Below are 27,874 nucleotides of genomic sequence, written 5' to 3' on the forward strand. Positions count from 1 at the left end.
GACTGCAGCCGGTAGCACAGCTCTCCACGAGAGAGGTTGTGCCACCAGCACCGCGTTCCGTACCGCGATGACTTGCACACTGCCTGCCTCAGTTCCCCAGGGACAAAATGGCCGCAGCGTCATTGCTCACGTTTCATAACCACTGCTGAAAACTCTGTCACATGGCAGCAATCATAGAATCGTTTGAGTTGGAAACGGCTTTTAAAGGTCACCCGATCCAACTCCCCTGCAGTGAACGTGGGCAGCGTGGGGCTCTGGTCAAATGGTGCTGCTGGCACGAGGCACAAGCAGCGTGTCACCTTCTGTGTTGTCATATTTATTGTGCATTATTTATTGTGCATAATTATTGCGCGTAATTATTTTAAATAGCCTTCCCCGCTTTGATTGTATTGGGTTTTTTTTCTGAGTAGCAGACCACCGCGTTTATTTAATGACGCCCGCCACCCCGCCTGCCTGCGGCCCACCTCCCCCTCAGGCCGGACTACAACTCCCGCCAAGCGCTGCCCGCGCACTACATATCCCAGGATGCTCCGCGGCCCCGCCGCGCCTATGGAGGCTGAGCTGCGGCGCATGCGCACGGCAGGGCGGGGAGCTCGGCGGTGTCGCCGCGCAGAGCGGCGGGGGGGCGGGCGGCTGAGTTTCCTGAGCGGGGCGGGAAGCGGAGGGGAGGGGAAGGGAAGAGCGAGTTCGAGCCGCCGCCGTCGTGACGGGCCGGGAGCGCGGCAGGAGGAGGCGAACGGGACCCGCGCGCGGCCCGGCTCCTCACGGAGCTCCCGGACTGCGCCGGCCTCCAGTAAGTGCTCGGGGCCGGGCGGAGGGCCGAGGTGGGGCCGCCCGAGGCCCGAGGGCGCGGCGGCGTTCTTCCTGCCGTGCGGGGCAGGCGCTGCCCTCCGCCTTTGCGCAGCGCTTCGCCTGTTCGCCTCGGGCTTCTCCCTTCTCTTTCTTCTATGATTATTATTTTTTTTCGAATGTCATTTTGATTTTTAACTTCCTGACGAAAGCTTGGCTTTGGTGTGGGGGTCTCCGGGCGCTTCACCTCGAGGGGGCTGCACGAAAGGTACAAAAGGCGATGGCACGATCGCCCCGCTGAGAATTTAGGGCTCGGTCACATCCCCAGCGCTAAAGGGATGATCTCATGACCCGCGTTTATTTGATTTTTTGGTTATTATTATTATTTATCTCTCCCTTCTGTTTCTCAGGTGTTACCAGGGCACAGCCTGCAGTGCTGGGCGTGGGCTGCTGTGAGGTGCGGAGCTGTGGTGGCTGTGGCAGCCCCCAGCCCTCAGCCTGAGCACTGCTGTGGCTGCACACGGGCTGTTGGAGGGAGCTGCAGGTTAGCAGCGTGCTGCTCAGCCACCTGGGCTGCTTGTTTCTCAAAGCAGAGGGTCTCTGAGTGGATAACTTGCCTATAAATGTGTGTTAAAGTCTGTCACGTTGGCACTCTGTAGCACAGGTGCCATTCCAAGTGTGCGTTCGGCGTGTTATGAACTAAAGACTTAAATTCTGCGGGTGCCTTGGGAGTAATTAACACATAACCTGCACAAAAGGCGTTGTATTACTGCATTAAACATTTGCCAAATGACTTCAAGAGAGCAGCGTTTTGTCTCTGGAGAGCAGGCTGTTATTTTGAGGCCTGTTTTTGAAACGTCTTCTTTTTTTACTCTCTTGGTTCATTGGGGGAGATTAAAAACGCTCTGATGGAATACTTTATATTCAAGTGGGGAAAAGTTCAGTTATACAACTTATCAGGCTGATCGTTAGGTAGAAAATGCTCTCATTTGACTGAGTAAAGCTGAGAATGAAACTGACCTTTTTTCTTCAGGTTGTTAAGATTTCTCTGTGCTTCACCTTGCAGAAGCATTGTGCTTTTACAGAGGTTACCAGCCATTTATGTATATATGCAAAGATGCACGTAGAATCCAGACTGCTGGATTCCATAAGCTTTTTGTTGCCTTCTGACACATTGCTTTACTTCACCAAGAAGGGGCCGTTGTATCTGCAAAGGTGCATGTCCTGTTCTCTTCCCCTTCATCCAACCCTATATGTGATACTGGGAAACAACCGTATTTGATCACAGTTTGCCTCTGTGAGGTGTTAGAATAGCTGTGCATTGTTGAATCCAGAAGGGTTTTTTGTCTTTTTTTATTTTTTTCTCTTTATCCACTTCCTTTTTCTACGCTTTGACCGTGTTCATTATGATACAGCACAAACCCAATCTCTACCATGATAGAGCTGTGGGGAATGTCTCTGGCTGGATGGTTTACAACAAGGTATTCCTGGCTGTCTTAACAAACTTACTAGACTGAATTTTTAAGTATTTCTTTTATTCTTTTGGTGTAAAAATAGTTATGAAATATAATGAAGGCTTGTGTCAGTTTATTTCACAACTGAGTTACAATGAATCTTTCAGGTACATGCAGGAGTGTGATCACCTATGGAAAGAATTCTTTCTCTGAGCTTAGTCATTGCTTCTTATGATGTACCATGCTGGATACATTGAGAGGAAATCACTTCATTCTAGAAAGTGTTAACAGTGGGTTTGGAGCAGTGGATTTGCCTTTCAGGTTCCTGCAGTTTTGTCTCCTACTTCTGGTTATTATTTTTACACGTTGATCAATTCAAGTACACAATCACAAGTAACAATGTGCATGACACTGTCAGGTTCCTAAAGCAGAGAAGTGTGGAAGTTCTGCTTTCCTGTTTGTCACATCCTTAAGTGTAACGGGGTGGGCTGGAGTCTTACTTAGAGGGATCATCAGCCTTGTCAGTATTTGAAGGAGAGCCTTGTAATTCAGGGGTAAATAAGCCCTGATGCTGCAGAAAGTATTAATTCAAGAGATTATACTGGGTTTTGTGCATTCTAACAGTTAATACTTGGCATGATATCACTGAATGCTGGGCTGCCAGAGACAGCTTTGCATTAAAAAAAAGTAAAATTTGTTATGAATCTGGTGTCTGCAGTTACTCAGCGCTGCTATTTTGTTACTGTAGGAAAAATCAGTTCTGAGTTAGTAAAATGTACAGATGAAATCTGTTTTCTTAAGCTATTTCTGTGTTACATAACTGCAGCTGGCATAAGCTTCTATTGTGTGCATTTCAAAGATGGAAATCAAGAGGAAAGATGTGCGGTAGGTGACTAACAGGGTATATTGCAGCATTTAAGTGTTTTGGAAGAAGAGATGCTTACATATAAACTTGAGAGAGGACAAAAGAAGTAGTGTGTACGGGAAATAGGAAGCACCTTAATGTTTTTTTTCCCCTTTCTGTCACCTCTCCCCTGTAACTGTCCTTTCTTAGGAGCAGTGACTGAATGATAGAGAGAAGATGTACACATCTCTGCACCCCACAGTGCACGTGTAGGGAAAAAACCTGAATGTGAGAGAAGACCTTGATTTTTCCAAATAGCTGCGACTTGTTTCAGAAGACAAGGAAGTTCTATAAGCAGGAATAAGAAAGGCTGACTGTATGTCAGACTGTTAATGCAGAAGAGAGGAAGTGCAAAAGTCCATTTTTATTGACTGTAACAGATTAGAAAAAAGCTTTAGGACATTACTAAAATGTGACCTGATCTGTGCCTGCAATACAGCCTCCAGTGCAGGATTGGATGGAGTCCAAAATGCCAGGCCTGCAAAATTCTTAATCTATTTTAGTAGATTTAGAATTCCATCAGTGTCTTTATTACTAAATGGCCCTGGTTATTTGAGCTGACACCTATCACAGTAAATGGAGTCACTTCAAAATGCAGCAAGCCTGAAGCACTGGGAAGTGAGAGCATGTCAGGAGTGTGAAGTTCCCTAGCCTGTGGTGGTATGTGCTCTGCTGTAGCCAGCTGTATGTCACTGCTAGTCTGAACAATGGCTTGTGATAGAAGAGAATGCATCCTTCTTTGCAGCAGTTGTTTTCTCCTGATAGTCAGGAGCAATGGAAAGCATTCTCTGAAAATGCTCGTGGGGTTTGGAGCCAAGTAAGCCTTAGTGCGGTTGTACGGCTGTGAGAAAGTAGAGGGCAGTCATTTGTTTCAGTGCCAAAGTAGGTGAATTTAGGTAACTAGATTTAGCATAGAACATTTTTACAAAGTGGAGTGAGTAGTTCAGAACAAGAGATAAAACTGTCTGTTCTTTGGTTTCATTGAGTCTAAATGCAGCAAGACGTGGCGGAACGTACTGCTCACAGTGCTTTATAGAACTGCATAAGAAACAGAAACATCAAAATCCCAGTGAGTTTACCTGACATGAAAATGATGTACGTTCTCTTTTTTTTTTAAAAAAAAAAAGCATGCTGAAGAGGTTGGAGAAACAAGTACTGTTTAAGTTTGGGTTTTGACGTTATATGCATTAATGTACAAAACGACTGATATTAGAGATAAGGCTGAACTATTTAAAAAAAGAGTTCTTCTGTGCTGCTCTCTGAAACTAGGACTTTGTACATCTGTAAGTCAAAGGTCATTGTCTGATATGCAGCAGTCTAATTTTGAAACACTTAGATATGTATTTGTGTATGGCTCAATTTTATAAATAACACCTTCCTGTTAGTGCTAGGTAAAGCAGCAGGGTTTTGTTGCTGCTAAGGAAGGAAGCTTGGTTCATTGTCTCAGCACTGAGCAGCATTTTCTCCCTCCAGGGACTTGCAGAAGCATCTAGAATGTGTAGGTGTTTCTTTAATCTTGGAGAAGGAACTTATTAAGCTTTCTGGGGCAGAACTGTATGAGCCACTTACTTTTAACAGATGTTATCTGCGTGAGTAGGGAGTTGCAGGTCTGGTAGACATTTGTGGCATTTAATAGTTTAAACAGTTTTCAGGTTTGAACATATGCCTTTGCCTTGAAAATCTGAATAGTTTCAGGTATTTTATGTAGAAGAAAGGTGGTTCAATGGTGAGTCTGCTGCGCTGAGACTTGGGAAACAGGTTGAGCTCTGTGCGTTGCCAAAAGCTCTCTGTGTGGCCTGGGACAAACTGCTGCTCTGTCCCTCCACGTTCAGCTGGAGCTGCAGAGCTCAGTGCATCACCAGGTGTTACAAGGTACAGCAGTCAAAGACAAAGCAGTCAGGCTTTGAGGCTGCTTTGTGGCTTCCTTATGTTGGAAGTTAGAGGGTAGGTGAGCTCCCTGCTGACAATGAAGTCGATCAAAAAAGAATTCTGGCAGAAAACCTTTTGGGTCAATTAAAGGTAGAAAGCAGGTTATTAAAGGCTGGAGGAGCACTGCGTTGTTTTGTGTATTAAAAGCGAAAGTATAGAAGCAGTGCTTAAAAGCCTGAATGAGCCAGATCTTTCTGTTGTGATCCAAGGAACGATAGCAAAGCTGTCTGTTTTCAGCTGTCAACTCTCCTTTTATTTGGAAAATGCCATTAATTCTAGGTAAGCATTACATCCGAGTGGTTTAGCTATCAGTTTTGTTTATTAGTTATTGCTGGCATGGCAGAATGTCCTAAATTCCTTTTGATTTTATTGGCTTTTCAGGTGAAAGAAGATGAGAACAGATCAGCTTTTCCACCACACCACTGAGCTAAAAGTATTTTGGTTAAAAATCCTTCTGCTGGAAGTTAAAGATGAAACTGTCCTTGCTGTAAACTGAAAGTACAGACTAGACAGTGGTTACCAAGCTGTGCAAACATGACTTCTTATTGCTGAGAGCCTACGCCCCCAGGAGCAGTCTCTGCACTGACAGAGATGTGATAAATTCATCAGTTTAATATGCAGTTATTTTGATGTGTATGAGTGCTTTGGTCCCCATCACATTTACATCCCTTGTCCAATAAAATATTTGAACTTGTTCAGACTAGAGATTTAATTAAGTGTTCTTCTGTTAAGCGCTAGAACAGTTACACGCCAGGTTTGGTGTAAGGGAGCAGTCCTCCCAGCACTGCACTTCAATGGACGTTGTTCAATTATTGGTTAGTTCTTTAGGAAAGCTTATGATACCAGAAGGGAACTTAGGCTGTACTAATAATTCATCTGGCAAATTAATTTCTTTAGCTTGAAGAATTTGAGCTGCAGAGTTAGGTAGCGATGCTTAAAGGATGTTTCTACTTCAGTAATGTTCCTGCTTAGTCACAGCTTCAGGCTTTTGTTGTATTTTTACTTGTTAACCTTTTTATTTCCTCACTCCTTAAATGAACTTCACTGTAAGTACATTGGCTTTTTCATTTGTACTGTCCAGTTTGTGTTGTTGCTCTGATATTTTTTTCTTTTTTGGGGGGGTGCAGGGAAAGAGTGGAGGAGCAGCACTGCTTTGTGACAGGTCCATTTATTCCCTCCTTGGGGGAAGGCAGAAGTTGAAAACCAGTCTATTGTCTGTTCATGGTAAGTTCAGGATTTCCAGGCATGTTGTTGCACATAGACAGGATTTATGATTCTTCTGGAGTATTTCCGTCTTGCTGTGCGTAGGTCATGGGGCAATCCTGCAAAATGCCAGGAGCCCAATGGCTTCCTGGTGCTGTTAGGATTACTCTGTAGGTGGAGTGTGGTTATTCTTTGCACGCTTTGTAATTCATGCTGTGAGAAACACCAGTGCCAACGCAGGCCAGCAGCCGCACTGTAAGCTGGTATTTATGACATGGCATGTACAGTGGGTGAAGGGGAAAGTCAGCAACCAGCTGTGGGCTGTGCCTGGTGCAAGGAAGTTCTGTAGGCTTGCAACTTGCTCCTTTCTTATTGAGAATGGGATTTTCTTTAATTTGATAGGGGAATAAAATAAACGAAAAGGAAGACGGTGACCTGAAAACCTTGCTATTTGATGGTTGGAGATCTGGTGTGTTCTCTAAAGGAGTATTGGCTCATTTATATGAGGCAGACAAAGCCATGTTCTCACTGAAGAGCTCCCACTGAACTTGTTCTTACTGTAGAGCTCCGAGATTACTCCTCACCAGTGTGAATCCTCATGTGACGCTAATGGGATGAGCTAAGTAAGGTTGATTCTGGAGGAGACCTCCAGCCTTCAAAGTGCTGGGGATTCTGACCTACACAAGGCCTTGCACAATGAATGAATATTTAGTTGTCGATATAATAAATAATAGCTGACTGACTAAAGAAATGTCAGAGCATTTTCCTTAGGACTCTGTCCTATGTGAGTATGAAAGCACATTAATGCTGTAGCATTTAAGTTGTAGATGATGTGGAATACAACTACAGGCATTTGTCTTACTGAAGTAAGGAAAGGAGGGGAGGGAATAGTTGGTTTATTGTGATTTAACAAGGCTTGGAAAACAATAGATCAGATGTGTTTTAAAGATGGTGATGACTGAGTAAGGCTTAAGTGCATGATAACATTGCTCTTTTTCAGGGGTGATTCATCAGTGCAAGTAAGGCTGCTTCTATATTGTGGCTTGGCTGGAGGTTGGGTTAGATGTTTGCTAGCAGAGGGCTCTATTGTTAGACATGCCTCATAGCTTGATCAGGGATAGAAGAGGCTTCTGATGCTTTTATTGGATTTTTTTAATTTTTTTTTTGTGTTTCTTCACGTATTTAAGAATTCTCTTGCAGATAAGTACCAGCCTTGTGCAGCTGCTTTTTTCCTTATTTTTGACCACTTTGGAGAAGGAGCCCAAATGTAGGGATCAGCGTTTCCTGGAGACTTCAGTTCTCATCTGCAGAACACTGCTAATAGCTTCTTAAGCTTCTAGCAAATCAATCATGTCATCAGTTTAACAGAAGCACTCAGTTTGCTGCACCGTCTGGGACAGAAATGGAACAGAAACAGTGATGGATCTTTGGGAAACAAGGAAGCTTAGCATGTCATTTCAGAACAGTCAGTCCTAAATTATCGTCAAAATAGTGCCCCAGTCATCTGTCTCTCTAGCTGCCAGGGTTTTGGTTTGATTTGATTTGATTTTTCTGGCATGTTTTGGGTACTTTTAAGAAAACTGTAAGGGGTCTATGAGAGATGGGAGAGAAGTTGTCGCTGGGCTTAAGTCAACAATGCAGCATTCTGCCTCCCTGCTGGAAAACATTTCAAGGGGTGGGCAATCAAAAGTTTAAACAACTGTGCTGGAAGATTACATGGTTTTCAGAAGCTCTTCAGAGCTGGTTGTCTCAGGATTTTCTCCCTCTTCCTCTTTGTTGTCCTGTACGCATGTAAGAAGGAAAGCTTTCATTGCTGTGGTTTGCAGGATATAAGTAGGACAGTCTGAACTCATCCTTTACCCATGGGAGTCAATAAATGGAGTAAATGGTCAGTAAAAATGATGACCAGCTCGTGAGCTGCTGATTTACAGCAGGAAGCTGATAGTAATTGCTGAGGCAGAAGCAAAGAGCTGGCAGTGATTGAGCTGCCACTGGAACTGCAGGAAAGACAGGCAATTGCTGGAGCTTTTCCCCTTCCCCTTTTCCTTCTGTTTATGCCTGCTTTGTATAAATTAAGCACTGACTGTCAAAGGAAAGTCTAAATAATCGAAATACTACCATGCATGCTGCTTTCTTCGTCTTATAAAGGCTTTGGACTTCAAAAGGTGGAGGAAGCCTTCAAACTGTAAAGGAGTTGAGCTCAGCAGGTGCTGGTGTGAAACTAAAAATAGCAAATAGTGTAGGAGAGTTTGAAAAGGCTGTTCCCAGCTGGTGAGGCAAGATGCTGGTGTGGCTCTTGGGGTCCTGGTCATATAACCGGGCAGCACAGCTGCAGGCTGGGACAAGGTGCTCAGTAACTTTTAGTTTGAGGTGCCCGGGAGGCTTGAAAGCCTTCAGCTGTGATATAAATATTAAGGAATGTTGGTACACAGAGGAAAAGAGTGGTGAGAGGGGAAATCCGAGAGAAGTTGGACTGAGGTATGTACCTTCTTAAATTAGTACTCTGCTGCTGAAAAAAGGGATGTAAGGCTACAAAAATAAGCGAGACGTCCTGTTTGGCTTATAGAACAGCCCTCACTGTGAGGCTGCAAGAGCTGTTCCACTGAAATAATTTCACTAACAGTAAATGGTATCTGTTACATAACACTGTATTATGTAGAGCACTTTTAAGCTGAAGTTCTAAAGAATAGTTAGGTTGGTCTTCCAACCTGAGGTATTGATATTACTAATGCAGTATTCTGCCTTCGTTGCTTTGCTGTCTGTCTGGAGCTGCCAGGCAGGGTGCTGCAATGAGGTTTTGTCATGTGTTGAGCTGCTTTATAACTGGAAGAAAGGCCTAAATTGATTGTTATGTGCCTTATCAAATTATGGTTTGTTAATGAAAGCTGAATGGAATTGGTATTAATTGACGATGGGTTCTTGCCAAGATATAATAGGATGGAAGCGGAGTACTGCAGCTGGAAGATGAGTGCATGATTTTATGTTGGATTTCAATTTTATAATGAAGCTTTAGGTTTTTTAGCATCTGGTAGGTTTCAGAAATCCTATGAAGTGCAGCTTCAGCCTACCAGCCATTGACACATACTTCTTATCAGCTTCTCTGAGCTTCAGCACATGATGTTAAGCTGGACTTGTGTCCCAGAAGCACTGCATGTTTTGTTGGGACAGCCTGGCACAATTTGGGAGAGCAGTGGTAAATAACAAGTTTTACATTTATTTAAATTAAAACTGTGATGCCAAGTTCTGCCATTTTAGAGATAATTTAGAAAACAGCCGCTCTAACGCTTGCCCAGAGCTACTGCTGTTTGTATAGGGTTCATGGTGTTCCTCCAGTGTGAAGAAATCCAAGAGCTGGTGGGGTTACTGTTAGGACAGTCTTGAGAGTGCCCAAGTGTCTGCTTTCACACTTGGTTACAAACAGAACCGTGTTACAGAGCTTGTCTGAGTTCTGTGGTGCTTGCATTGCAAGGGCACAGAAGGAGAATTTAATCACCTTAGGAAATCTTGATACTTTATTAGAAATCAAACCTGTGTCTCGGCAGTTTAAAACCACCATTGCATACCTTATATGTGGGCACTCCTTTGCCTCTTAAAGGGGAAAAGAACCAATTGGTCAGGTACTCAGTGCAGGCTTATACCCAAGTAACATCCTTGCCACTGTGTAAAGAATATCTTGCATCTCCAGCAAGTGTACAAACTTCATTGTATGCAAGAATGTATATATTGTTAGAATTAAACAATTTAAAAAGTAATAAAAACAACTGGATTTTTTAAGTAGCCTCTCACTCTGATACTGCAGTCTATTCAGCTTTTTTTTTTTTTTTTGCAACCACTGCTGAATGGAACTGGGAAAGTCTGGTCCCCAGTGGCAGCATTTCAGACTTGAATTGGCACCAGGAGGTTAATGTGGTGCTGGTGCAAAAAAGGTTCGTTACCTCACAGGTGGAATAAATTGCCTTAAAACTGGTTAATTGAACAACTTCTCGTATGTTGTCAGGATCGTGACAGCAAAAAGAAGTTATTTCTCAGTGGTTGGTGCAAAATTTGAATGGTATTCAAATCCTAACCAGTGGTATAAAAGGACAGTTGTAAATACAAGCTTAGGTCTGTGTATTTGTGTATCTGATATCCAGAAATAAGTACATCTTTATGTCTACATCTGATTGCCAAACATGAGCACTTCAAAATGTACTTACTAGTGCCTTGTGTTGTACTGTGATGTATGAGTATCTAGACACAGACAGTTATCAGGTGTCTGCCTCCTTATGTGCATATATATATTTAAATCAAGTAACTAAGCATGGAAATGGAGTGCATTTTAATAAGTAATAAACTTTCAAATTACACAATGAAAGCTGAAAGTTCTTAGAAAAAGTCTCAAGTGCTTAAACCTTTCATGCATCAACTTAATATTTTTGAGGTGTGTTGTGTTGGTTTGGTTTGTTTGTTTTTAGCAAAATGCAAAGAAGAATTTGCATTTTTGTTTTGGTCGTGACCTAGTACAGGTTGGCACCAGCCCGATTTTATTATTTAAGTTTGATTTTGGTGGTTTTTTTTTAATGTGGAAGTTTGCTTTTAGTCTTGCAGGGCTGGCTTATAAGGTAAAGCAACTGTCCTTTAAGAGAAGGCAAAACCAAAAAAAAGGTGGAGCCTTAAAAAGCTGAAGCAGGCAGAATGGGAACGGGTGGTCAGTAGTGCAGATTCTTTGGCAGGAAACAAAACCCCCAAGAAATTACAACCCATGATGACTCTCTTTTGCTTAGAGGCTAGGAAATGTGTTCACATTTCTGCTGCATATATGTCACTTTTACTGCTTGATGTACAAGGATGAAGAGCTGTCTGTTTGTACCATTGTCAGCCATGAAATTCCTTTTTTTTAGGAATAAGGAGAAAATGGAATCAGTATTTCTAAAAGCTGCCTTGTTGGCCTTGCTTGAGCAAAATATGAAACAAAAAAAGCATGTTGGATGGTGGTGCTGCTGACAAAGATCCTTGGTCACAAAGGGCAACATCTAAGACAGAAGCATAAATTTAACATCACAGAATGGCCAGGGTTGGAAGGGACCTCAAGGATCACGAATCTCCAACCCCCCTGCCACATGCAGGGCCACCAACCTCCACATTTAATACTAGACCAGGCTGCCCAGGGCCCCATCCAACCTGGCCTTGAACACTTCCAGGGATGGGGCAGCCTGTTCCAGCACCTCACCACTCTCTCTGTAAAGAACAGTATCTCAGTTTTTGCCCAGTTGGTGATTATTTGTTAGCAATGTGAAAACAAGCACTTCTACTTACTGCTTAGATATCCTGAGTGTATGTTTCAAGGAAATAAGGATGAGCCATCTGAGCATTCAGTAGTAGTGGGAGGAAACAGCTACACTAAACTTATTCTGTAGAAATCTCTTTTAGGTACGAGTTGAAACTGCTCGGAAAGTATGGAGTGGTCTTGAAGTCAGTTATAAGGAGCTTTGCTTTACTTCTCTACTTCTTGGTTTGCAGTGTGATGTTCTGGGTCAGAAATGCCTTATGTGGATCGTCAGAATCGCATTTGTGGTTTCTTAGACATTGAAGAAAATGAGAATAGCGGGAAGTTTCTGCGGCGGTACTTCATTCTGGACACGAGAGAAGACAGTCTGGTCTGGTACATGGATAATCCCCAGGTGAGGTGCAATAGTTATTAGGCCGAATGGATCATTTTGATTTGTTTCCTTATGTAAATATGTTAAAAAAAAGTTGAAAAAGTGCTTTATTATTAGTTCTGTGCGTGTGGAAACTTTAAGAAAGGGGGAAAAAAAAAGATAAAACTACAGTTTTTCCATTTCTTTTAGAAAATACTTGAGGCAGCCTTTGAAGTATCTGGCATAATAGCTAAATGTCACTTCTTGTCCCTTCCGCCTGCCCTGATCAAAATACATAAGATGCCAACATCTGTTAAGGAAAAAGTATTCTTTCCGGATTTCCTGGTTGGAGACCTGCAAGAATCCTTTTTTCCTCTAGCCAAATACATACACCTCTGAAACAATTGCTGCTTGTATTGTTTCTAGCATTCTTTCTGTTTTTAGTTTATTACCAGATGTGTGTGTAATAAACAAGTGGTTTAGATCCTGTTGGAAGTGTACATTGTGTATTGTCTGTAAAAATGTGTAGGATTTTCTTTGTTTGTGGCATTGAATTATTCACTTTTTATCCGTAAACACTGAACGTGAAATGAGAATAGTTTAGTTTCACTTTGTTACATTGATTTGTTGCAGAATCTTCCCTCTGGGTCTCCGCCTGTTGGAGTCATTAAACTTACCTATATTTCAAAGGTAAGATGATACGTAGGACACTTGCTGGTAGATATTGGTGGGGTGTGAAGTAGAAGATAAATCATTGGGCGTGATAGTTTGCAACAGTAATGATCTTGAATAACAGAACAGTGAAACTTGTAGTAAGTACTTAATTCTTATTCATTTACTTGCACAGGAAAACTAAACAGTCTCAGTGCTTAAACTTACAGCAGATTTTACATTAACAGATAAATGGAAAAAGTCAACCTTTCTTTGCATGTAACTTTTTCCTTTTGTTCTTCTACTTCATCTTATCACCTACTTTTTTCTATTCTTGTAAGAGATATAACTAGCCACATTGATATCACGGGCACATCTCTACAGACTGTTTTCTGTACTCATCTTCCTATTTTTTTTTTCCTTCCTACTGCTTTGACTGAAAGCTCACAATTACTGACTGCAGCCTTGGGCAGTAGGAAATGCTCTTAAATTTTTAGTTCCGTTGAGATATAGAAGTTCAAAATGCAAATATAAGCGTTGCATTTGGCAACTTCAACATTTTGTCTGTGAGATTTTTCCCTTCTTCAGAAGGGTAAGGAATCCTAAAATTTAAGGAATAGGAGCATATGGCTTAAGCTGTCTTTTTGCCATAGGATGTACACCTTAAACTGAATATTACATGATGTTTTTCTTTTTGTCTGTATATCATCATAGGTATAATGATATCTATAGCATATACTATGTTGCTCATCTTCAAATTCAGCCATTTACAAGAAAGTGTGGTGATGTTTGATGTATATTTTGTGTACTCAATGATATTTAAAATGTTAATTTTCCTACTAGGTTAGCGATGCAACTAAGCTAAGGCCAAAGGCAGAGTTCTGTTTTGGTAAGTTCTTGTATGCAGCATGCATGCCAAGTAAGTTCTTCAGAAACTTGAAACAAAGATATGTTCTGCAATTCTATTACTAGATACAGCTGGTAATGTTGTTTTTAGAAATAGCTTGTGCTCACCATTTCCTCTTTAACACGGGTGTGATGCTGGTTTCTTCCTAATGTGTTTTTATGGCTTTTTCTTATTTTAGCTTAATGAGGAGTAGGTAAGAGTTGTTTCTTCAGATTTTTGAAGTTTTTGAGACATTAATGAGCTAATTAAAAATGATGGCTGTTTTCAGAGATACAGCATGCCTGTCAGCTATGGAGGCAAGTCATCTAACTATTTTAATCTGTATTGCTCATAGAAGAGTACATTTAATGGGTATTAAAACACCATAATGCTTGCCAATGCTCTTGGGTTCAGTTTCAGCCTATGGTGCTTCAGTGAAGGAAGTAATTTGCTTGGGGTACCTTCTAGGTTTCGTGATGCTTGAGCTTGTTTAAACTTGGACAAAGCTTTGGAAGCTCATAAAATCCCTTAGATTTTATGAGTCACTTGTCCAGAGCTTAACGTGATTCCAGAATTTCATAGCAAGCTATTAGTACTCACAAAATGATACATAAAGATGGTCGTTGGCCACTACTCTGTTCACAAGTAACCTTTCTTTATGACTGCATTCTCATAAGAGCTTTATCTCAGTTGAAGGTGCTGGAAATGCCTGCAGGGTTTTTGACAGTTAGGTAGCACCTTTGCCATGGGTAGTGTTACATAGGCCCAGAGGAGGCAGCTTTGCTGCACTTTGTGCAGATTCACACAAGGCTAACACGTGGTGTGAACCATGAAGTGTATAGTTTCCTCCCTGGAGGGAGTTGCCTCCTTTGCACTGGGTTTCTCTGAGGTGCCTGCGTTGGAGCTAATGAAACTCTTGGTAATCACCCTGCATGTAGAGCTGCAGGGATTCTGTACCTCATGTGTCAGTTCAGTGCCATCTACAGATTCCTTTCCATATCGACATGCAGAGATGTTTATCCTCATCAGCAGTAAAGTTACATTTAATGGTGGGCCAGCTTTAAGAAGCCTTAATTGTCCAGGCTGCTGACTTACAGCTTTTAATATTCTTGGCTTATTAAAGCATCTTTGAAACTTTTAGGAGAGGGGAAAAAGAAGTCCTATTTATTGTCATTCTTTTAAATATTGAGGGAGTTGTCAATTCATTCTACAGTTCTGCATTTTTGAATTGATATTTGCATCTAAGAATATTTGCTTTAAACCATCTCCTTGTGGGGAAGTGCTGAAGGCAATGTAGAAGTATCTATTTCTAGAATGTATGTTAGTGATGACTTCAACTGTGGTGTTACAGGTAAAGCAGCAAATACCTTGTAGTTCTGGGAAAGCTTTAGTTGTTGGTTATCTTAATCTTTCTTTCAGTGTAAATTTTTAGTTTGTGAGGTGTCCCTAGTGATGGTTTTTCAGTTTGATTCAGAAAGAAGGATGCTTGTCCTTTTTGGATAAAAGTCTGCTGGGTGTTGCTGGGTGGAAATATAGAATTACTAAAGTTCTGCTTTCTTTGTCAAATTACTAAAATAAAATAAAAGTTTTGTGTTCTTACTCTTTTAAAGGTGTGTGGTCCAGGCCATAATGTATTTAATGATCAATATTGATTTTTCCAGAAGTAATTAGTAATCTGAGATTGTATTCCATTAATGAATTTATTGCAAAGGATGGCAGATGATGGGCAGAGGATTGAAAGTCAGAACTGCAGAAGTTCCTGGCTGTAAAACCTTGATGCTTGGGGAAATTGAGACTGGGAAAAGGAAACAGCTATAAAAAAAAATTCTGACTAAGATCCAATACTTTCTTTTTAATAAAAAGTATTTAACAGATTATGTGTGCTGCAGTTTAAATGTTGCAGTTGTTTTTTTGTTTTTTTTTTAAAGGCAAGAAAGTGAGGTTTCCTTTGAATAAAGGAAGCCAGTCAATGGGTGTATGTATATCTTACCATGATTTCCTAAGAAGAAATGGAGTATGGAGTACTGAGCTTAATCACTTGAACTGGTTTATCTGTTTGAAATAGCTCTTACTGTGTGTGAAGTTTGCTCTTAAATTTCAGTTTTCTTAACTTTTTGTAATGCTTTTTAACAGTTATGAATGCAGGGATGAGAAAATATTTTCTACAAGCCAATGATCAGCAAGACCTAGTAGAATGGGTAAATGTTCTGAACAAAGCTACCAAAATCACAGTAAGTGATTTCATTCCTATCTAGCACTGTTTTCAAATGTCAGCTTTGTCAATGTGTTGCACGTCTCTGGCTTTTACACTGGAGTGGCCATTTTATCTCTATAAACAAGTGTTGGCTAATTTCCAAGACTTGAAGGAACGAGACAGAACTCCCTCCTAAACTTGAGTTCATTTTTGTTTGCCTTTTACTTTGGAAATTGGAGAAAAATATTACTTTAATAAAACACATGATAGTCTCTAATAAAGGTTTTAAATTACCATATGCTGTCATATTAATTGAAATATCTGGAAGATGCTTGCAGGCAAAGAAATGTACTCATGCATTTACCTGATGTCACAAGTTTTATAATTCATAAAGTATTATTAAAATAATGAACAGACACATGATGCTGTGTTACCTGATTTCAAGTAATATCTTTTCAAAGAAGTATTAAGCTATTAACTATGTTCTTAAAACTGATAAATTACCTTCCTGGTTTGTAGCAGGGCAGCTGGTTATCACATCATGGAAAACATCTGTGGATTACCTCAGTCTGTTAAGAGACAGAAATTATGGTTTTGTTTCTGTCCATATTTGGGGAAGTGATGCTGTGAGCTGTTTTAAGAGCATACCCTTACAAGAACGGGTTCTGAGCAGAGCACATGTTTATTTTTTGTTGGTGGTGGTAGCTTTCACATATTTGGGGGTTATCTAGGGATGTGATGTTTCTATGAGTTGTTTGAACTGTTTTAATGTAGGCATTTGTTTGGACTTTCCAAAAATTCACTATTACTAATAAATAAAACCAGAATGAGAAGGCTTTATGGTTTTCTGTTTTTCATGAAGAGGAGCAGGGGAAAGCTGTCCCAGGCTGACACTTGCGCTCTCAGGACTGCTCATATTTCTCTGTGGATTGGAACTAGATGATCCTTAAAGTCCTCTCCAACCTAAGCCATTCTGTGATTCTTTTGTTTGTAGAACATGCAGTCCTGGGTGTACAGACTATAATCACAGAAAACTACAAAGTAGCTGTTGTTCTTGTCTGGATCCATTCAATTTCAAGATTTGAGCGTACCAAAGACTTGCATGAAAATTCACTGCGAAAAAAAGAGAATCTGGGTATCGCTTCTTCCTGAAGGAATTTGACTGACCTGTATATTTAGCTAGTTGCTAGTTCCACAGTCAGTGGGGAGTCTCCATTCAGCACTTACTACTGATTTGAGGAAATGTGAAAGGAAGTGGAAAGTAAAGAACAAGTTCTACAAATTAGACATCCTTCTTGAAGATCAAGTCTAGCAATTATGGCAAAGCTTGGAACTGTTTTTTAGATTTCATTTCAACTTGGTAGCATCTTAATTGGCATTAGTCTTCTTCTGAGGGCTGAAGAATAGCCACTGTAACATATTTTCACGTAAACTATCTCTAGTCTTGTACAATTAGAAAACATTACTTAAGTCCTGCTGAGTGCAAACAAAGTATTTCTTAGGATTATTTTTTTTTCTGCTTTCATACGAATTTTGTAAAACTCAATTATTGTGTTTCAATTTGAGGTACCAAAGCAGTCTGATCCTCTGTGTCAAATGGATAATGCAAACCGTCAAGCTGAAAGCCCAGGTGGAAAGAAGCAAGTGTCTTACAGGACAGAAATTGTTGGTGGTGTTCCTATCATTACACCTACCCAGGTAATACCTCTAGAAGAAGTGGGGCGGTATTTTTTTTTTTGGATGTGTCTGAAATGAGTTGTTGGGGTTAATAGTACCAAAGTTCTGTCATCTTAATGGGCAGGAAGAGTGGATTGAAAGGAGTTGATGTCAGTTGATTGTGCTATGCTACTAGAGGTAGTAAGGATGGCAGCAGATTAAAGCATCACAAAGAGCCTTAGGAAACAAGCTTGTGAAGACAAAAAGTGAAGTTCAGTGAATATATAAGGATTCCTTCAGAAGTAACCCTAGTTTTGCGTAGAAAATATTAGGTTCTAAGGCAACCATTTCCTCTTGAGTGAGAGGTAAGAGTTAATCTTGCACAAAAACATCACATTGATGTACAGTAACATTTGGGGTAGGGAAGGGGGTGGAAATTCACACAGAAACATCAGGAGTTATTAGGACAACAATAAAAAATAGAAAATATCCTTGCTGTTTAAATCCTGTCTTTACCCAGACCCTGATAAGAGCATGGTAGTGTAGGTTCTCCATTAGAAAAAAAGAATGAAAATATGCTGAACTTCCCTCCTTTTTTTTTTTTCTTTTCTAGAAAGAAGAAGTCAATGAGTGCAGTGAAGGAGGTGACAGGAGTTACCTGAAACGATCGCAAAGTCACCTTCCTTATTTTACTGCTAAACATCCCCCAGATAATGCTGTTATCAAAGCTGGCTACTGTGTAAAACAAGGAGCAGTGGTAAGCATTTGAGATCAGCATGTTTCCTTAGTCAAGAACAAAGGTTTTAACGTGGTAGTTCGACTTACCAAGTAAACAGATGTAAAGAAAAAAAAAAGTTACCAGCAATTACAGCATTGCTGCCAGTATTAAGGATGATTAAAAATAAACAGTGTCCTACTGTGGAATATGATTTGTCTTTATTGTATTTATGATCTTCAACATTGTTGATGTTTTGGAGAGGAAAATTTGTTCATGCATAGATTTTCACATTATGGTTAGTGCATTCAACTAAAAATTCTGCTCTACTTCAGTTATGTTGAGGTCCTTATTTTGTTTCCAAGAAGCACCTGAATTAAAAATCTGCTTTTTAAATCACTGAGGTGTTTAGAAAACACTGTTTTAGTGTACTACAATATTAGTGTAGTTCAGAGGAAGAATTGTACCACTTGCTAGACTGATTAATACAAGTGGAACTGTTCATATGATGCCTTGTTAAATTGACTATTGGTAAATAAACTATTCAGATCAGGCAAGATATACACACTGTGAGTCCCCAGACTCATTTTATCTTGAATTATGAACCTTCTTGTAGCATTTCAGTTTTTCACTAAAAATTAACTAGAAGCATTTAACTTAATTAGTGTCTTCTAACGTTTCCTACAGGTCTGCTACAATTTTGAGCAGAGGTTTTTGCACAAAAAAAAAAAATTCTAGAAGCTAGTATTTTCTATTATAAAATCTTTTCAGTGCTCTCCCCTGCCAAAAAGGCAGTCTTGGAGAATATATATATATTCTCCATATATATATATATATATATGTATATATATGTATATATATGTATATATATGTATATATATGTATATATATGTATATGTATATATATACATATTACTGTGTATGTATTATTATATAAGAAGTTATTTTCCTTTTGCAGATGAAGAACTGGAAAAGAAGATACTTTCAGTTGGATGAAAACACAATAGGATATTTTAAGTCTGAACTGGTAAGATTCTGATTGTTGCTTATCAACGATACTTCCAAGAAAATCCAAAATGCACTTGCATTTGAAAAATGTGTTTCAGTACTCTCGAAACTTTTATCAGTGTCTTATAATAACTTTTCATGATTGGGAAGAAGAAAAAAATGATTAGAGTGACTGTTAAATCAGAATTCAGCCTTCTTTTTAGGGTTCTGCCAGTACTGCACTGAAAAACAATGATAGGGTATATTCTGTAATCACCTTGTATTTGTTTTAATATCTTATGTCACTTCATTCTCACATATAGTTCATTCTTGAAACAGCATGTCATTTTGTGGAAGGACATGACTAATCTTGCAGTTCTTGATCTGATTATGGGGTGCTTATCATACAAACGGTGGGATCTTTCCCCATGGCACCCAAGACAGGGAAAGAATTCTGCTGTTCACAAGCAGTGCTGTTTGTTTCCTAAAAATAGTATTTTTACTTTTTTTCAGGAGAAGGAACCTCTCAGAGTTATACCACTTAAAGAGGTCCATAAAGTTCAGGAATGCAAACAAAGGTGAGGAGAGAAGAGCTGGTGCTTGGGACGTAGTATGCTGCATTGTTGTGACTAGACTGCTTGTTGGAGACATGGAGGAACTTAAGTAGCTTCAGTTTATTATGCATGTATGATGCTCTTCATTTGCAACAGGTAGTTTGTGTATAAAACTGATATTGGGAGTGCTGTATTATGCTGTGTTCACACATACAGTATTTGGCTACTGTTGTAGGATGCAAATACATTGGACGAGGGCAGAATAAAGGAATATTGTACAGTCATGAGTCAGAGAAGCATAAGTACTGTCTGATTTGGGGCAACAATTCTGGTTGTCCTTTTTCTGCTTTTAAAATCTTTAGATCTTTGTCTTACTCAAGCACTCGAGTCAAAAGACCAAAGTTTAGATGAGAACTCACTGTCTCCTTCTGTTTGCTTTCTACTGAGTGGCAATGTAGTAAGGAATGAATTGGCTCTGTAGCTGTGGAGATTGATACTGTGTTTTTTTTCTTTTAAGCATGCTGCTAGTTAGGAATAATGTTTTGCTGAATCAAAACAAAAATATAAATATGAAGTCTAGTAGAAATCTGACGAAAACAGCATTTCAACTTAATATAATAGGAATTTGAATGTTCAGATTAAAAATACCGAGCAAGCATGCGTGTCACTAGTGAACTGAAGAGTCTTAAGGCTAAGTTCAGTATGAGTTGCTCTTTTTCTACTTTTTTTTAAGGAAAAATAAAAAATATAGGGTGATGAAGAATGCAGAGGTCTTTAGGCAGCACATGCTTTGGTTCTCTGCATGTTTTAGAGTATTAAAGTGAATTGGAAAAGTTGAACTTCCTGTTGAACTCTCTTTTTTCATTTACAGTGATATAATGATGAGAGACAATCTCTTTGAAATTGTAACTACTTCTCGAACCTTTTATGTACAGGTAATTTCTTTTAAACTTTGGGTGAAACAGATTGACATTGTCAAAGCAAAGAAGCAGTGCCATTTGTCTTATAAAGTTGGATTTAAATGTACTGTGATTTTCAGAGGGAATACAATTTTCATTATATTTCAGAAGATGCATGTAAGAGATGATATGAAATTTGAAGACCCAAATACCAACCAAATCACACAAGGATTTACTGTTTTTTACTGTACTGCTTTTAGATATCAACAACACTTGCTGTTATTCAGAGTATCTACTCAATATACTAAATCTTTTACTTTGAGGTACTGAATTTTTATTTACAGTAATCAAGTTATCAGATTGAAATTAGTTGCCATGTGAAAATAGCACAGGAACATCCAGTTTTTGTATCTGAAAGTATTTTTGGCAGTATGTATCTGTATGCATGTTATTCACTGCATCTTTACCATGTTATTTTTTTAATGTTTGATTTAGTGTAAATCTCAAAGACTTGCATTGTCTACCTGTGTGGGAGTGTGATGCTTATAGTGCTATTTCTCCTGTTTCTGGAGGAGGAGATCATTTCCAGCTTTCTCTAGTGGGATCAGAATGGCCTGAATTATCTGATACAGTTTTTGGAGCCAAATGCTGAGTTCTGAGCTGTCTCACAGCTGAACAGAATTGGCACATTACACATGCTGCTTGATGGTCTATATGCTAGTTTTAGTCAAATGCAACCTCATAGAGGGAGCTTTAGCTTTTTCTTTGTCTCAGATACATATACCTTTGACACTCAGTGTTAATCTGTTTCATCTTTGTAAGATTCTTGTTCTATGTAAATGTATAGCAGATCTGAATATAGACTGCTTCTTATTTTGCTGTAGCTCTTCAGTAATTACCTCATAGAAGTAAAGTGACTGACATGCAGAAGTTGTCATTGTGCAGAGTCCACTGAGGGAGGTCAGCAGATCTCCTGTAAGAATTAATGTGGGTGATTTAATTTGTTTGTTTAAACTAAGCAAAAAATGAATCTAGAATACGTAAATAGTATTTGTGTGTGTATATTTATTTATACACTTGCTGCTTATTATTTTATAGAAACATATGTATATAATGGTAAATTCAAGGCAAAATGTTAAGAAATGTCAGCTTTCAGAAATACAAGTCCACGTGGCTTTAAATAAGAGACTGTTAAAGTAGGATAAGGCTCTGATTTTTATGCAGATGGCCAGCACACTGAAAAAAGAGCTGATAGTTAAACCTAACTTGTTATTCAATCCAGGCGGACAGTCCAGAAGACATGCACAGTTGGATAAAAGCAATTTCTGGGGCCATTGTAGCACAGCGGGGACCTGGAAGATCAGCAGCTTCCGTATGTTACTCTGAAACTTAAAGAAATGCAATTAGTTGGTGTTCACTTCTGCACATGAGGTTCTAGATTTTTACTTTTGTCTGTCTTCCATTCTGTCCTGTAGTAATGTGGCATCTTTGCATGAAATTTCCTACAGACTGGCATAAATTATGTTGTGTTTTTAATGAACACTTAGCTTAGTCTTTATATGTTGCCTTATGTGCATTGTACTGTCTTGAACATGTAGGTAATGCAAGTGCTAACATAGAAGAATTCTTCTGAGTTCAGTTGGATCTTTTGTTGTTATGCTGCTGTGAGTAAAATTGAACCTTCCTAATTCCTGCGAGGCATTTTTGATAACTGAATTTTGCATTCAAGTGACAAAATCCTAATGTGCTTGTAACAACTCCAGCTGCTAGACTATCATTGTCTGTTGCTCATAGTTCATTGTATATGCAGATACAGATTCACATTTAAAACACTTTCTGAGGAAATGTCTGCTCGCATGAATTAGACTTTGCTGTTGGAAACGTAGTGTGAACACCATCTAGCATTACTGAACTGAGGCACTGTGACAAATCTTCATGTTTGTGAAGCTGTGTGGATGCCAGCATTTCATCCATACTTGCATTTAATCTACGTCACAGCGTCCCCACGTATAGCCAGATATAACAAATGGAATACTTTACAGTTCAGATGCTGCAAGGTATGCTTCTTCACTTTCTGGCTATGGGATGTTTTGTAATAAGCTGAATATGTCATCACCCCCATAATCTGAAATCCAGTAACTTAAATCTGGCACCTGACTACATATTTGCATCGATGTTTCTGTCGACTGAGCATAAGCTGCCAGTTATTTTTGCAGCTGAGAGCTGGTTTTAAGTAATAACTTCCTATTGTAAATCTTATTTCTTTTGGGGGGCATGAAAATATGCAGATAACTTTTCTTTGTGTATGCTGGTTTGTTTCCTTCGTGGGGCTAACTGAGCAACCTCGCTGTTACTGTCTGCATCACTTTTCTTTTTCCCTCTCTTCTTTCCCCAAGTATAGGTTACTCTAATCTTAGCTTTGCACTGTGTTCCAGATGCGGCAGGCCAGAAGGCTGTCGAATCCTTGTATACAGAGGTATACATCAAGAACTGGTGAATGCAGCACGTATGTGGGCTCTCATGGAAACTTGCCTTCTTAACAGAGGGCTTAGAACTAGAGACTAATTTGCGCTATTAAGAAACTAAAAATAATGCTACCTGTTACCATTACTGAAAACTAACTCATAAATTACATCATTCACTTACAGGTTTGCACTGTGTTTCCTTGCCTTTAAAATAATTGGAACTGCAAAGTGACAAAAACATTTACTTCAAACTAGAATATGTATTAAACACAGCAAATTATGTAATATAATTTAGAAACGAAAGTACAAAAACCAATTTGCATGAGAGTTCATATTTCCATTTTACTTTTAAATTTTTTTGAAACTATGCAAAAGCAAAATTAAACTTCAGCTACCCACAAACTAATACAGATGCGTGCACACAAAAAATGCACGTCTTAACTCTAGCAATTGGAAGGATAGTACTGCAGCCTGATCTGCATGGCTTGTAAGTGTCTGCATGAAATTTAGTTCAAACGTAGAAGCATTATAATGTACGATCATTGTTCAAAGCAGTACAGCTTGAGAGTAATGTAGCAGCAAAGTCTTTTAAATGTGAAATTAGTCAATGTGGGTAGTAAAATCCAAGTATCCTTTGACTGATACAATCAGAAAGTGTTTTGTAGAGATCTCATCCTCAGTTCCCTCATTGCTGTCCTACGTGTTCACCTGTGAGTATTGTTAAAAAGAAGAGCAGTAGTAGTATACTGAATCTCATGCAATCTTCTAAAGCAAATGTTTTTCTTAAAGTGAACTGTCAAATCAGGTATGAAATACAGCAGTGTAATTAATATGTAATACTTCACTGAATTTGAGCACAAAATTGAAGTCCAGAGAAAGATGATGTAGTATTACATCATACAGAAAAGAAATACGATGTTATTTGGCAGAATCCATTATGATTACATTTATGAATCGCTGTCATAGCATTCTAAAAGAAACTTTGGAAACTGCTATGAAAAAATGATTTCATTCAGGATATGTATTTGCATCTTGGACACATCTGTGATAGGTTTTTGCTAATAAAATGCATGAGAAGTGCCTTGATTTGTGTACACATACGGGTTTGCCAATTTCTTTAGTTCCTGCACTAACACAGAACATTTTCTGTGCAAATGCACAGAAAATTACATTGCAGAAGTGGCAGCAACGGCAGCTCCTAATGCATGTAGTGAAGTATTTAGTGCATCACTGCACATTGTTCTGATCATATTATTTAACCAATATGGATAGATACAGCTATAAAAGCTGTTGTAGCTATTGCCTGGATATCAGTATGTGTTTAGTAGATTGTAAAAGTATAGCCAATCCCAAACGATTCCAGCTTCTCTCAGATAAATTGTCCCTCAGTTCTTTTGTTTCATCCTTACTAGTGGTACCTTCAGGATGCCACCTGCACTGCTCAAAGATGTCCCAGGTTCCCTGGTTAAAGGCTGAGCCTCCAGGCCTTTAGAGTTTTTCTCCTGTCAGCATTAAGCAGGCATTTTTTTGTCAGTATTTTCTCACTATAGTAAATTGCATCTGCTACTGCTTCCATTACCTAGGACGTCTAAAAGTGCACTCTGTGCCTTAGATTTCTGAGTAGTACCTAGGTGGTCTGGTAATTTGTTTCTTTCAGGAAGTAAATGTTAGATTATTTTCTACAGCGTCTGTCTCATAAAGCGGTATGTAAAGGTCAGCAGAATGGCAGGTAACAGTTATTAACACAAGAAAGTAACTTGACAGCTGAAAGGACTAAGATTTTTTTTTCTGGGGCCATTAACTTGGAACTTTTATGTGGTCTTGATAGCAAAGCAGAGTTGCCATTTCTCTCTGGTCCCCAAAATAAACTAAGGAGATCGATCCTTGTGAGAAGAGGGAAGAGCATCATAGAATGGCCTGGGTTGAAAAAGACCTCCAAGATCATCTAGTTTCAACCCTCTTGCCATGTGCAGGGTCACCAGCCACCAGCCCAGGCTGCCCAGAGCCACATCCAGCCTGGCCTTGAATGCCTCCGGGGATGGGGCATCCACAGCCTCCTTGGGCAACCTGTAAAATGTGTGCTCCTTCAGGATTTGGGATGCAAGTGCCTGTTGTGTGTAAATGTTAGAATAAATTCATTTCTGGAAGACGTCATTTTCAATAGCTTTGAAGATGCATGTCTTCAGAAGGTTATATAAGTCTTAATAAAATGAGAAGCTTCAATTTGCTGGACTACATTATAAAGTGTAAGGAGCTGCTGCGCTTGATTTGAGAAATGTAATTTCTTCAAATGAAGAAATGGATGTTGCTGTCGCATCCTGCTGTAGGCTCACACTTAATACACTGCCTTGGGAAAGCACTTGCCTTCTCCTGCTATGGCTGATGCTTTGCTTTGTGTATTTCCTGTCTTGATTTTTCTGAGAGTGAAATCTGAAACTGCGTCTTCATAATGTGATGTCAGTGACTTGATTTGACACGTGTTGTTCTTTTCCAGGAGCATACCGAGTCTTCTTCCGAACCCAGCCATGCTCTCCGTTCTGCCCTCCCAGCCCCAGCCACCTCACATTCCACAGCCACTCACAACAGCCCTCTGGTCCCAAACCCTCACGCCAAATACCCTGCCTTGGAGAAGCGAGGATTTCACGAATCTTTTACCAAGGCCAAGCCAGGGAGCTACAAGATCCAGGCTGTCGCTCCAAGAGAATCAGCTGCCAAAGTGACTGAACAGGGCCTCTCAGAACCCCAAAGCAAAAATGGCACTCAGGAACAGGATCCTGGCCTTGTGGATCTGGATGATGCAAGCCTTCCAGTTAGCGATGTATAATGATGGAAGTGTTTGGAGAATGATCCATTTGTTCGGTCCTCTAATTTCCTTGCTCAGACTTTTAACCAAAGAAAATTACAGGAAATAAGAACAAAAATAAAAGCAAACACTGATTTATATATATATGTATGTGTGTTTATGTACACATATGTGTATATATATGTTTGTTTGTATATTGCCTTTCAGCCGAAGGTCAAAAAGGACCTTATGCATTTTCTCAAAGCCTGATAGTAAATCACCAGGGAGGGGCCAAACTGCACAATTTACAGTGAAGTAAACAAAAGACAAAACCAAAAATGTACTTTTGCAGGTTAGCAAGGTACCAGCAACTTTTCATTCCTAATCTGGCAAACTAAATTTACAATTAATGCTGTGTTGTAAAAACCTTATTGCCAAAATATGTGATTACTTAACTTCATTCTGAACTACAGTAAGATTTTATGCATATGTGAGAATTGTTTCTCTCCATGGCTTTCAGATAGCAGGAAATGCACAAAATGTTTCTTCTGTTCTTTAGGATCAATAGTGTCAACTGAATTGTTATCAGAATAAGAATTCTGGGCTCCCTTGGAATTCTAGTTATGGTGCTGAAAAATTTCCACTAAAATAATATTTTGAATAGTCTATTTTTGATGCACTCCTAAAGGTGGGTTATAACTTTTTGCACATTTGGATTTTAATGGACTGCATGTAATGTTGTGAGTGGGGGAGGAGGGAAATTGGACTTCTGAATTTGGACACTTTGGACCTTTTGAACTAAGTAGGGTTCATATTGTGTTACATGAGGCTTTGCAGTAATTATTTTTATTAAATGTCTAAACGTATCGTTTGATTACTGTTTTGAGGATGGTTTTCTTATCAGTGCTTTGTGAGCAGTTGTTTCTGTGTTGGATCAGTGGAAGACCTCCTCATTTAGTTTTGTCCTTATTGGTACTGAACTGTTCACAGTCATGCAATTGTGGCCTATAACTTTTGGTGCACTAATAATCTTAAGTGCCTGTGTTTTTTCTCACATTGTTGAAACACTTTCACGTTAGGTATGTACACAAACCATTCTTAATGGCTTTGAACCTTGGGTTGAGAGTTGTTCTGAATAGTGTTGTTTGAAACGGCTGTTTAAAAATAGAAAACTTATGCTAGGGATACCAGGCTTCTGGTATTGCATCTACTGGCTGTGCAATAGATGTTTTTGGGAAAGAGAAAATGAATATTTGTCGTTTGTGTACACTGTGTTACGGGGCTTCGGTGGTGCAAAGGGGAGGAACCTTTACATTTCAAGCATTGGATTAGATTGAGTGTGTACTTCTCATCGTTTCTGAAAAACTGTTATAATCAAAACCCCACAAATATGTCATGCTGCTGCTTACTGTGATTCAGATAGTCCAGCTTTGTGTTACTTTTTTGTCTACTCTGACCTAAGATACATATCATACCAGTCCATCTTCTCTCTGACTTCCAAACTGACTTCCTGCCTGAGAGATACGGATGGCTTTACCACGATAATTTGTTGATCCAAGGATGGAATAGAGTGAAATATAATCTAATTTCAGAACCTTAAGTTATGTCAGCACCTTCATTTTTTATCCATAAGCTAACTAACCACAGTCTTAAGGCCGTGGTGTTTGTATATTACTGGTTTTCTTTGACTCTTTAGATACATGTGAAAACTAGCACAGAATTGGAAGCTTCTGTAAGTGTCTAAACTAGTATTGTAGGTTTTAACTTCTTTAAAGACAAAACAATAGCTCTTCAAAGGCTTATTTTTTCACAAGTACATTCGGTGTGGAAGACACTTTGCATTAAAATATTTTTACTGTAGTCTAACATCTGAAATCACTTGCTCTGGTACAGCTTTCACACTGCATGTTCATTTTACTATATTTTGGTATTGGCAATTTTACACATTGGGTGGAGGTAAAGCAGCTCCATTATGGATCTTTTAAAAAGAGGGGGAGGGGGGCAACAGAAAGAACTACTGATGTAGCTCAGTAGAATAGGGAAATATTTGTGGTTGGTAATTGTCAGGGTCTCCTATTTATCAGTACTTTTATAAATCTATGAAAATTGTTAAATTATTTTAGAAACAGTGCTGTAAATATGTCACATTTAAATTGTCAATAAATCACTTTGGGTAACTTAAAGTAAC

The 27,874-nt window shown here is 39.3% G+C and overlaps 1 protein-coding gene across 5 annotated transcripts; it reads left to right on the forward strand.

The window, feature by feature from the left end:
- The first annotated feature begins 628 nt into the window (after positions 1 to 628).
- Positions 629 to 27,869, forward strand: PLEKHA1 (pleckstrin homology domain containing A1). Of its 5 annotated transcripts, none has more exons than XM_090145611.1 (13): positions 629 to 793; positions 11,779 to 11,939; positions 12,531 to 12,587; positions 13,392 to 13,437; positions 15,568 to 15,665; positions 17,195 to 17,326; positions 17,898 to 18,041; positions 18,958 to 19,026; positions 19,500 to 19,564; positions 20,412 to 20,475; positions 21,722 to 21,811; positions 22,841 to 22,915; positions 25,399 to 27,869. In XM_090145611.1, the coding sequence occupies exons 2-13, from the start codon at positions 11,799 to 11,801 to the stop codon at positions 25,726 to 25,728; spliced, it is 1,311 nt and encodes a 436-aa protein (XP_090001737.1). In that variant the 5' UTR covers positions 629 to 793; positions 11,779 to 11,798; the 3' UTR covers positions 25,729 to 27,869. The 5 variants fall into 5 exon arrangements, with proteins under 5 accessions (XP_090001737.1, XP_031453221.1, XP_031453222.1 ...); XM_031597361.2 differs by having other exon boundaries at positions 22,875 to 22,945; XM_031597362.2 differs by having other exon boundaries at positions 630 to 793; positions 22,875 to 22,915.
- The last annotated feature ends 5 nt before the right edge of the window (positions 27,870 to 27,874 follow it).

This window comes from Phasianus colchicus, chromosome 8, assembly GCF_987193195.1.
Source record: "Phasianus colchicus chromosome 8, bPhaCol1.hap1.1, whole genome shotgun sequence".
In the NCBI taxonomy this organism is placed as follows: domain Eukaryota; kingdom Metazoa; phylum Chordata; class Aves; order Galliformes; family Phasianidae; genus Phasianus; species Phasianus colchicus.